We start from the raw sequence: 12,480 nt of genomic DNA on the forward strand, positions 1-12,480 counted from the left end.
AATCTTGCAGAGGCTGTCAGCTTGCTTCTTGAGCCAGATTTATGCTGCTGTGGTTCATAACACAAGTCAGTATATTATCCTGGAAAAAAATGTTAATAGATTGCCAGGAGCGGGCCACCAGCCCACTGTACTACCAGCTGTTTGTTTTATTTCTCCTGGTGGTGTCATTCGGCTGGCATTAATTGCCCAGCTTTCATCCTGCCGATGGTAGGAATGCCGGATTTTGTGTGCCGTTGTTTTGACACTCTCAGGTTTATAGATGTCGCTTGTATCCTCGGAGGAACACAGTTTTATTGATCAATGGCTCTTCCGGGACCCCGTAGGGCTTGTTCTGCAAATCCAAATGTAGTTAGGGTGCTGAGGGATCACGCAGGGAGTGGTGGTGGTCTTAGCAAACCAAGAAAACTTATGGCAGGCATTATGTTCTAGAGCAAGCTATGTGTGGGAATGGGAACTGGGGCTGCTGTGCCTTACGAGGTTCACATAAGGTCCTTGCAGCCCCACTGACTGGCTGTTCCTTGAAGCCACAGCTGTGCTGGTTTAGTGTGGTAGCAGAGTTAATTTATAGGAATTTATAGGAATTGAAGAAGCCCTGGTGAGGAATCATTTGAAGACCTTCACACAAAACGTTACCGAGTCCACCAGCGTAGTTATGGCCTGCTCAAAACTATGCTGTGAGGAAATAAATAGGTCATGTTCACACTATGCATTTCAAAGAACTCTTATATCAATTTAACAGAAAAAAAATATTGGGAACTTTAATTTGTTAAAGGATGCTGAGAATTGTTAGGAGATTCTCTTCACAAAGCTACAATTCCCAGTACCCTTAATTACATTCCAGTTAGAAATCTCTTCCCATGAAGCATCTCCAATTGATTTTACCATACAATAAAAAGTATAAAACAATTACATATATAAAAAGCATGTTTTTTTACCATTCTTATCTTTTCCTTCATTTGAGAAAAAGAAAAGAAATTGTATCCCAAACTTTCCAAAACGATGAAATCAGTCACCCTGAAATTGTGAAATGGAACAAATGCAGTAACTTGGAGGTGAGGTAGCTGCCCCAAAGAAACAAAGCATGGTGTATGCGTGTGTGGTAGAAGCCCACCAACATGCTGCTTTCCCTAAGCTACCCTGCTTAGCTGAAGTGTAGTGGTGGAGATCAATCTGTTGCCAGGTTGAAGTGGTCAGCTGACAATTTGGTTTGATTCTGCATGTAGGATGAACGAGTGGCACTATTTTTTCCTTCATCTCCAGCACCAGAATGTCTTGGGTCTGCCCTATACACACACACACACACACACACACACACACACACACACACACAGGTTCCCTGCTCCCAACAACATGCAAGTTCATTCTGCCACACACCATTGTTGCAATATTAGCGCATATCTTGCCTGTGGACTTTCTATTGGGGCATCTGGTTGGCCACTGTGAGAACGGGATGATGGACTGGATGGACCATTGGCCTGATCCAGCAGAGCTGTTCTTATGGTTTTCTCATGCTATCTCCTTTTTTGCAGAGGGATTGGGATGGGGGGGGGGGGAATCCAGATTGAGGGTAGGGAAAGTGTGGGGAAGACACTGACTTGGAGGAGAACACCATGTGTACAACGGAAAAATTAATGGAGGCACAGGAAGCTTACCATTCACATTAAACCACTGTATGGATGAGCTCTTAAATGACTGGGGTACGTGCATGGTGCCCTGTTTCAAAGTAGATCAAATGGGAGAGGCAGACAGACATGTGGGACCAAGTGTGAAGGATCTTTTATTCCGTTTATTCAAGCGTCTGGGGATTATTTGCCTGCGTGGGGAAGCATTCTCTCCCTCCCAATTGCTTCGCAAAGAAACAAATCCTTAGCTTGTGAAGGTACTAATTAGCCTTTAATGGCAGTCAGGAGGGCAGGAACGACCAGCATTTGCACAAAGCCTGACTTGCCTCGATGGACTCTGTGCTGTTCCTTCATCCTTGGCTCCCAAGCCACAATCCTTCCCCCTCTCCCCCCCCCCACTGTTGTCTTCTTATCCTCCCCCCCTTTTTTTTATCGTTGACATCTGTTTGGAGCTTGTCCCTTCTGTGATACCATCCTACTTGCAGCTGTTCCAGACCTCCGGCTCTGAGCCATGTGCAGGGGGGGGGGCGCCCTGAGCATACGGCCCTTTTGATGTGTGATAAAACAGAACTGAGCCACTGGGGGCATGGCGAAGGAAATGCAGCGGAATATCAATAAACCCTGTGCCGAGCGGAGCTGCACCTCGGCGGCAGGCTAGACATTTCACTGAAGTGTCAAGCCGACGGATAATGTATTCTAATTAGGGATTGGCTGGGGCCTTGGAACTGGGAAACCTTGGGGGGGGGGGCTGAGGTGGAGAATGACCCATATATCTAACTGTTTTAGAGAGGGCTTATTTATAATGTATTAGCATGGCGCCTTAATTACAAGCAACTTGTTTGTTGAGCTACCTTCTTGGATTATTATTATTTAGTTATTTCATTTCATTTGTTGTTGCTTTGCTTAGAGCCTTAAACTGTGAAATCACAAACTTTATAGACTGGGATGTGGGAACCAGCTTCATATGTGATCTCAGGGGTGGTGTGTTTCTACTTGTGGGGTAGCAAATGTGTGTATGTTTGCATGGAACTTATTGGGCAAAAATCAGTGACCTCAGCCACGGAGAATTTTTGCAATCTCCAACTTTGGTCTCCAATTCTGAATTGAATGATCTTTTGGTGAGTATTAGCCATGCTGACTTGGGACTGATGGGAGGGAGTTGGAGATCAAATATAACTAGAGAGCGACAGGTTCCCCATTCCTGTGCTAAGGTGCATTACTTTGCTGATTTCAATATGTGGTCAGCCAGCCCTGATGGATCTGGGAGCTGTCCTGTTCTGTTGTATGAGGCTGGGGACATTCACCCTAAAATCCTACATTGATGCCATCACAAATAAGAATGTAAGAGCCCTGCTGGATCAGACCAGTCTAGTCCAACATCCTGTCCTCAGTGCAGCCAGCTGGATGCCCATTATGGGAAGCCCACAAGCAGGACCTGAGCACATCAGCACTCTTCCTACTTGTGATTCCCATACTGCTTCTGACAATGGAGGTAGAACATAGTCATTGATAGCCTTCTCCATGAATTTGTTATCCATTGATAGCATTGATAGCCTTCTCCATGAATTTGTCTACTCATCTTTTAAAGCCATCCAGGTTTTTGTCCATCACTACCTATTGTGGGAGTGGATTAGAATGTAAGAAGAGATTCCTGCATGGCACGGGGTTGGACTAGATGACCCCCAAGGTCCCTTCCAACTCTATGATTCTATGATTCTGCTGGATCAGGCCAATGACACATAGTCCAGAATCCTGTTTTCATAGTGGCTAACCAGATGCCCTAATGTGAAGCCTACAAGCAATGCCTGAACACAAGAGCACTCTCCTCTCCTGTAGTTTCCAGCAACTGGTATTCAGAAACAATTACTGCCTCCAACTATGGAGTTAAATTAATAATAAATTAAAAAGTTTAATTATGCACTGTGTGAAGAAGTACCTTCTATTGTCTGTCCTGAATCTTCCACCATTCCACTCCATTGAATATCCACAAGTTCTAGTATTATGAAAGAGGAAGAAAAACTCAATTGAAAACCTTAAAGTCAATTAATCACAGTAATTGTTCAGTGTTTATTTACTAAATCATTTCCTCCTTCCTTAAAATTACTTTGATTTATTTCTTAATCTACTACAGATGCTTGTGTGCTTGTGCTTGTACAGTTGAAATCAAACACTACAAAGATAATCTCTAGTGAACTGGAGCTGAACCAATTTAATTGCACAGGCTGAACATTTTTTATCTTGAACCAGAACCAAACTGGGACACCTTCAGTTGTGGCTGAACCAAAAAATAAAACAAAATTAATGGTTTGACTCCCTGATTAATTTTTTTTTCAATGAAGTAGGTTTATAAATTTGTATTCTGTGAGAAAGTGCAGTAAAATATATGTATTTAAACATGAAATCTTCACACAGATTTTTTTAAAAACACATATTAATGTGGAAGCAGGAGAGAACTTTTACAAATTATCACACAAGGAAATGGATGCAGACTGGAAACATCCATCCATCCCTACTTGCAGAGAATGTGCTCTGTCACTGAACTGTGATTCATCTATGCAGCCATTTTAGATTGCTTGATACTATTTTCCCTCATCTAGTTGGTTCTGCTTGTCATTGGCTTTGGCTTCATCTGTCTTTTGCTGTGGCTAAACCTGCTCTTTGACCTCCCTGCCTTCTGCCCTGCCAATTCCAATGGGCAACAGTCACCACCGCCTGTCAGCCATATAGGATATGGACCATTCTTCTCCCCCACCTGTTTCAGATACTAGGACTTAATGTAGGTGCTGTTTTGGTTGCAGACACGATGCTGGGAGGTGCAGTGGTGACACTGGACGGTTTCCACGATACCCTTGCCTCAAGACTGTTTTCCCATTTCCTGAAGAAATCCGTGGCATAGCATGTTAGCAAAACTGGGCTAATTAGGGAGTTGCCAGCAGACAGTTGTGTTTTCCAGTAATTAGAATGTTTTGGTCTCTTCCTCATGGGATATGTTTCCCTTGAACAGTTCTGCAGCTTTTGGGGTCCCCTATTGATTACAGATTCAAGTTAAGGCAGGAACTGGTAATTATCAACGGCTTAATGCAATATTAAATATATATTTCATGGTACATGTGCACCCACACACAATTTTCTCCCATATTCCTCTGGAAATTTCCTGGTAGTAATGCAACAGCAGGGTCAAGTCACCAAGCAGAGGGAAAATTTTGGCCAGATTTAGCAGTCTTAAATGCCATCCTCCCCACTGCTCAGTGTTGCTATGGAAGCAAGCTGTGTTTCTGGGAGTTGAATGGGGCTGGCTTGTCAGGCATAAGTGGGTCCTTGGTATATAACCACTGGTGCCCCCCCCCAGCAGTCCCACAGATGTTCATCACTACTCCTTTTCTGTAGCATTGCATTTTAGCAGCAGACACCCATTCAAACACAGTTTGGATTTTCCCCCAAGAGATCTTTTGCAAGACACCATAGGAGGTGTTGATGGAGATACTGGTGCCTGTGGGCATCATGTTGGTGACCCCTGAATTATAGGAAATTAAAAATCGAGGCTCATTCTAGTAAGAAGCATATTAGCACCACCAGGTAAGGCTGCATGTGTGTTAGTGACCCAGGTAAGTGGTGGTGCTGTCACCTGTAAGCATGGGGGCACTACTTGTGGCACCCAGCACTATTGTAGCCACATGTCCTAGTTTACAGAGGACCATTTATTGCTGTGAAGAGCTGATCCTTTGAAGAAGGCCTCTGTTTGAGAGCTATCCAGTCCCCAAGTCTGGTCAAGGAGCCATAAAAATGGCACGTAGGAGCTTATCAGCAGTTGGGCTTACTTGGCTAGTAGGCACACAAGTCAGCTGGTGTCTGCCTCCACTGCAGCTTGATGTATTCTATTTAAAACATTATTTCTAAAAGTGCATTGATACATATAAATTAAAATGTTATGTCAATTGAACCCCTCTTTTGGCCTTTTCGTGATGCATATCCTCTTTTTTTGGAAATGTATGACTGACCACCCTACCAACTATGAGGAGCCCCAGTGGGCTCTGCCAGCACATGGGCCCCTCAGCTGCCCAGCTCCAGCTGACACTGGTGCCACATAGTCAGGCCTCAAGCCACTGAAGGATTTGGTTCAGCTTAGATTTGTGCTCAGCTACAATTTGAATTGTCCTCCCTCAAGCTAGTACAGTCATACCTCGGGTTGAAGTAGCTTCGGGATGAATATTTTCGGGTTGCGCTCTGCAGCGACCCGCAAGTAACGGAGCACGTTACTTCTTGGTTTTGCCGCTCGTGCATGCGCAGATGCTCAAAATGATGTCACGCGCATGCGCGGAAGCAGCAAAACACGACCCGCACATGCGCAGACACACAGTTGCGTGTTACATTTACTTCAGGATGCGAACAGGGCTCCGGAATGGAACCTGTTCGTATCCAAAGGTACTACTGTAAAGGTTCTGTAAGCAAGCATTCAGTAAGCCTGCAAACCTCAAGGACTGATTTGGTTCTCTTTGAGAGACATCATTCTTCTAGTGAGTTGTTACGATTTGTTTTGAAATGCCAACCATTCTCTCCTCTCCACACCCAAGTTGTGTCTTTGTCCATGTTCAATTAGCAATTCAAGATTGATTTGGTTGGCTTTCAAATAGTGATTCCAGTTGGTTTCCGATTCAGGGAGGTGCAGGGAGAGAGGTTTGGTTCAGTATTTGGCTCAGGTTCAGTTTGGCTTCCAGTCTGGTACAGTGGTACCTCGGGTTACAGATGCTTCAGGTTACAGACTCCGCTAACCCAGAAATAGTACCTTGGGTTAAGAACTTTGCTTCAGGATGAGAACAGAAATTGTGCAGTGGCGCCGCAGCAGCAGCGGGAGGCCCCATTAGCTAAAGTGGTACCCCAGGTTAAGAACAGCTTCAGGTTAAGAATGGACCTCCAGAACGAATTACCGGTAAGTTCTTAACCCGAGGTACCACTGTATTGCGTAAACCAGCTTTTGATAACCAGGTGCCCTCCAGATGTTTTGGACTACATCTCCTTTCAGCCTCAGTCAGACCAGTACAGATTCATAAGTATTTGTGGGGTTTTTCCTGTTTTTTTTTTTGTTTTCTGTTTCGTCTTGTTTTACATAATCATAAAAAAGATCTTCAGTCCAGCACTTAGCTGGTTATAACAAGGACTTTAGGGAGCAAACAGCCCTTTTCATATATAGATCTCTTTAGCTTGCCTGCTTCGTTAGCTCTGGGGGTTTGGAGGCTTCCATTACAGCACATTTTCCTGTATAATTTGGGGGATGGACATGCACATATCTTTCCCCCTTTGTCCTCTTTAGCTTGGTTTAGCTTTTAAAAAGTTGGCTGTATGAGTTCACATCCTCCTGAATATTTCAAAAATACCTAGACTTCTCCTTCTCTTCCCATTTTTAAAAAATATTTCAATAAAGACATGTGCAGATAAAAATGGTTTAAGAGTTGCAAGGGTATCTATCTCTATCTTTATATCTCTATCTCTGTTCCTATAAAGCAAGCATTCTGCTTCAATAGGCCTTGTACTGGGAAAAGTTGCTCAGAGGCTTGAAACTAGGGATGGATGAGGATGTTGATTTTTGTTTCTCTCTGTTTCTCGTTTTGCAGTCCTTGGTTCTCCACATTGGGCTGTAAACCACTTCGAGGTCTCCCCCCCACCTTTTACGAGGTGCATAAGTTTTATTCAATAAATAAAATAAGTATATTGGTCTGCAATTTTTAAAGAAGGTCTCATGAAAATTCAGCAGCATTTTAATGCAAGTTTCTCCAAACATGCACATTTTTGTATGCATTTTTCCTCAATATACTGCATTTCTGCAAAGCTATTTCTCCTAAGAGAATGCATCTCTGTATGTTATTTTCATGAATATAATGCATTTTTTACACACCAGTTTGCTGGAAACATGCACTGCAAAATTATGAGAAGGATGCTTCTGTTTTGGTTGGTGTATTATTTCAGGAGGTGCAGATGAAGTATGAACTGAATCAAGTATCTCCTGCATCCGTATCCAGCAGTCACAAACCAGAGACCTTTCCTTCCATGACTCCCCAGCAGCGCGACCCAATATGTGCTTCATTTCAATGATCAGCTGTTATATGTCTTATTTCACCAGGGCTGGATTATGGAGGCTATTCCCCAAAGTCGAGAACTTGCCCGGGAGCTGCTGGACATGGGCATCATTCCCAAGCACGTTGGTAAGAACATGTTTAGTTCCATTGTGTTTTTACAAATTCTTTCTGACTTTCTAATCTCTCTCTTCCATTTGAGAAAGAGAATGAGGAAGAGGCAAGAGAACATCAGGTCAAACACAACAGACTGCCCTACCCCTTTGCCCCAGGGCTTCTTACAGGATACATAATTTATTTCTTTAGTGTTTTAAACTTGTAAGCCTCATTGACAGAAATGAGGTAGAGAAAGTAGTATAGACATAGCAATAGGTTCTGTGAGTATCATGGGGCAGAAGAGCACCCATGACTGGTGAAGCTGGGCATTTCCTAATGCCCAATACTATAAAGGGGTCAACATCAGTGCTGATGAGTACAGGCCTCATTCTGGAGCCAGGAGTCAATCCAGGAGTCGCAGCTAGAGAATCAAGCCAGGAGTCAGAGCCAGGAAAAACTTTCACTGCCCAAATCAGAAGAACCAATGATTCGTGTGGGTGGGAGGAGCCACTGCATTTCCATGGATTCCATTACTGCCTAGAGCAGTGGTGGCTAAACCACTGCCCAGGTCTACTAAGCCTCAGGCAACTTTCATGACCCCAATTTTGTGCCCCAACACAGCCCAGAGCTATTATCATGAGTCCTATGGAGGCATCTTAGAGAGAGTGGTCAGATTATGATGATGATGAGGAAAGCTAGAGGAGGCTGACCAGGGGGAGGATCTTTGTAGATTGGGGGTGAGAATTTGGGGCCCCAGGAGAAGTCTAAACTGTGGGGAGGGCCCCAGAGCTTGAGAGATAGATACCTTCAAAAGGAGAGCACATGGGAGGGGCTGTCAAATTCTACTTCAACGTCTTCACTTCAGCCTAGTCATGCATTATAGGTCTCTGCTGTGCCTTACCAATATGAAACCTGTAGACCAATTTTGAGACTCTATACTGACTTCATAAATACAAAAACTTCCAAACATGGTGATACATTGAGTTCTGATTCTGATGGAGAACCAGAACAGCTGGAAGGAGAGGTTCCTCTTCTCCTGGCACAGTACTGTAATGGGGAGGAAAATCACAGCACCTTATCCCCAGAAATCTCTGCCCCTGCGCCATTGAAATTAAGACAGGGGAATTTTGGCCAACTTTGACTACTTACGAGTCAATCATCTGATGTCATATTGACACTAGGTGACTGACAGGTGTGGTGTCCCACTCACATGTCAAAATTGCCCTGCTGGGATGGGGGAAGATAGTGCACAAAACTGGGTTGAACTCCCTGCAAACCAGCTCCAATTCTGTTTTCAGCAGCTGCATCTCCACCCACCTTATATTCCTATTCACATATGGCATCAGGTGTGAGTCAGATGGGTGTGGTTTCAGAAAAACAGCCTGTTGGGCCAGGTTTGACCTGCAGGCGGGAGGTTCCCCAACCTTGCAATAAGGATTGTGTGAAATAATTCCCTGGAGGAATTTGCCTCATGCAAATTAGTGTGATTGTAAGTCCAGCATAGCTTTTCACAACCTGCCAGCCTTCATGGTGACTGGGACTAATAGCACCTATAGTCCAAAACATCTAGAGGGCACCAGGTTGGCACCAGATCTAGGAACTTCCCTGATACCTGGAGAAAAAGGAACACACACATATACAGAACTATATGTTTTAAAGTCCTCTCTGCACATCTGGAATGCATACTTTTAGTTGTTGTTGTTGTTGTTGTTGTTGTTTTAATCAGGCTTCCAGAAAGCCAAATTAACATCAGTTGTATTTGCAATTCTTTTTCCTTTCTTCCTTCCTAGTGGTGCTTTTCGCTCCAGATATTGTGCTGATTGAGAGGAATCTTGGGAAAAGAGTGGATGTTTCTACAGGAGGTGTGGCATTGTTTTTGTTTTCTTGCTAACAGAAATGGGGAAGTGGGGGCTGAGAATGGCAGGATAAAGGTGGCAGGGGCAATGGAATCTTTAGCTCAGGGGATACAGTAGATTAGGATATCATCATCACCACCATCACCACAGATTTATTAATCATCTCCTAAACCACTGTTTCAAGCCAATTTACACAAAAGATAATTAACAGTTAAAAGCACCAAAACAGCAAATATATTTGAAACAAGATTAAATCGCTAGGGAGTGAACACTTCTGATAAAAGATCCTTTTCATTCAGCTAGGAAAGCTCATGGAACAAAAATGTCTTAATTTGTTTCTGGAAAGTGCAGACTGTGGGTGCCTGTTGTATCTCAACACAGTGGCGGAGCTTCATGCTCTGGCACTGGGGGGGGGGCAGAAAGCAGGTGGGGGCAGGGCTGGCACGTGTCCTGGGGGTGTTACGTGCCATCCTAGGGGCATGGCCGCGTCCTGGGGGTGGGGCGCCCAGCATGGGGGGACAGCCACAATGGCACCCTGGCGGGATCGCGCTGCCGGGGGCGATGCACTACCCCCGCACTCCTCTTCCTCCACCAGTGTCTCAACAGCAATGTTGTTCCGCAGAACAGGGGCAGCCACATTTATGAGCCTGTTCCAAGTTACCCATGAGGGGATTAATTACAGTTCCAGGATGCTTCATTAGACAGGGAGAAAGAAGTCATATGCTTTTAATTATGCTTTGAATGTATGGCGCGGATGCAGCCCAGTCTCTGTTCAAGTGAATCTTTTCTGCCAACCCATTTCCAGAGGTGTACCATACAACTTTTGATTGGCCAGCTGAGGACTACATACGGCAGCGCCTGAAGGTGCCGCATGGCATATCTGAAGTGGAGACCGCAAGGCGGATATTGAAATACCATCAAGACTACCCTGGGATTCTTCAGTCCTTTGGGAGTTGCATGAAGTTGATCAACGCTGACCAGCCATGCGCAGATGTTTTTGCACAGGGTAGGAAGAGATGGCCAGCTGTTAGATTATGTGGTTTTGTCAACAGGGTCAGTTTCAGGTCCATCTTTTTCAGAGGGTGAGCATCAATCCTTCCCACTTTGAAAATTCCACTCCCCAGATCTTCTAAGATGAAATAGCCTAAAAGCCCTGTTTTGGAGTGGAACAATTCATGAAACAAACCCTCATCTCAACACAAACATATTTGTGATGTACCCTCATTTCTTTGGTTTGCTATCATGACTTTGTATATAAATGATTCCTTTCATTTGAGCTCTCCGTAGGGAAAATTGAGAAATTGACAGCCACAAAGCACATTTCTTCTTCTTTCTCTTTTGCTTTTTAATTGTCCCCTTTCCCAACAGTCTTTCAGTGGCCTGTTTTTATCACCCAGCTAATATTTTCATTTGGAAAAAGGGCCTTTCCTTCTAATCACAAGCGCCACACTTTGAGGTAAACAAGTTGGAGGTTTATATCCGGAATTTACAAAATTAATTACCTCTAAATTACTTAATTACATTTAAAAGTTCACATCATCGTTCATAAACAATTCATGCCTTGAATTGTAAATATATGTATGCAGGCTGAATATTAATTATTATTAATTAATAATGCAGTGAAATAAATTGAAAATTGGAATGGAAAAAAAATCCTCTCCAGATCATCTCCCCCCATCTTTTTCTTCCAGTTGATGCATCAAGCAGCCAGATTTTTTAAAAAGAATAATTAGATGTGGAGACTGTCTGGGGGATCATTACTCCTAATTAACTTGGTTATTTACTGCAAATTAAGCATCATTTGTAAGCAGGCTGCTTGGCCTGTTATGTTTCTGCTGCAGATATGCTGGGCTGGGAAGAACAGCTTAGAGCTGTCTCTGGTTAGCTGATATTTATTTGGGAATAAATTATGTGCAAATGGACTGTTTCCCTCCGCTGTGAGTAGGGTTGGTTCTAATATTTGGGTAGCCCCCCCTCCCCGGCATGAAACCAACAGCAAGTCTCCTTAACCTGCAAGCTGCAGGGTCCTACTGTTAGGCAAAGCAAAACAAGCAGATTTCAGAAGGGGGGGGGGGGGGACAGTACTACCCAGAGCTATTCCTCTGTGCTTACCTTTGGATACCCTTTGAATATCCTAACGTTCCACCACTTCTATTGTTTGTCAGTCTTCACCCATGTCCAAGCTCCTCCTCGAACACTTGCCCCATTTTCACCCCGGATTCTCCTTTGTGGACCGCCAGGCTCTGGGAAAAGCATGCAAGCATCGTTACTTGCTCGGAAATATGGCATCATCAATGGTTTGTTACCTTCTCTGTCTTAAATCCTCAATGGTCTCAGGCTGTCTCTTTCTCTGCCCATTGCTGAGGATGTAATATTTCTCCAAACCACCCCAGATCAAAAGCAAAAATCCTCTGATAAAAGGCCACTAGGCAATAGAAACCTTTGTAACTTTAACAAGACAGCACTGACGTATGTACGTTTATATATATATATATATATATATATATATATATATATATATATATATACATTTAAAGTTTCCATGTTTATATCCTTAGAGAAAAGGTGAGTAATGTTTAGCAGCCTGATGGCTGCATTCCCTTCTGGGCAATGCTTTTTTCCTGGCATTATTTACGTAGTACCGGCACATTGTTTTATCTGCCAGAAACGCTCAGCCGCATGGGGAGCTGCAGCATAAACAAAACCCCAATGGGGCTGGGCTGCTGCTGCCACCCCTTGGGGCTGGCCAGAGTGCATGAGTCCCACTCCCCAAGGAACATGAGAGTGAGTGGCATGGTGTGTGACACGTTCCTCCCCCACTGATGGCACTCGCGAAGG

The 12,480-nt window shown here is 44.0% G+C and overlaps 1 protein-coding gene across 3 annotated transcripts in view; it reads left to right on the plus strand.

Annotated features, from left to right (window-relative positions):
* AK8 (adenylate kinase 8) overlaps window positions 1-12,480 on the plus strand; it is a 102,921-nt gene that overhangs the window by 39,445 nt on the left and 50,996 nt on the right. For all 3 annotated transcript variants that reach the window (XR_014507234.1, XM_083423815.1, XM_083423814.1), the window contains exons 6-9: window positions 7,738-7,819; window positions 9,577-9,648; window positions 10,448-10,648; window positions 11,808-11,939. Coding sequence is in view for 2 of the 3 variants with exons in the window: in XM_083423815.1 (XP_083279941.1) it covers window positions 7,738-7,819; window positions 9,577-9,648; window positions 10,448-10,648; window positions 11,808-11,939 (487 nt within the window). In the remaining variant the exon portion in view is untranslated. The remainder of the gene's footprint in view (window positions 1-7,737; window positions 7,820-9,576; window positions 9,649-10,447; window positions 10,649-11,807; window positions 11,940-12,480) is intronic.

This window comes from Podarcis tiliguerta (assembly GCF_965153285.1).
Source record: "Podarcis tiliguerta genome assembly, chromosome: Z".
Taxonomy (NCBI): Eukaryota; Metazoa; Chordata; class Lepidosauria; order Squamata; family Lacertidae; genus Podarcis; species Podarcis tiliguerta.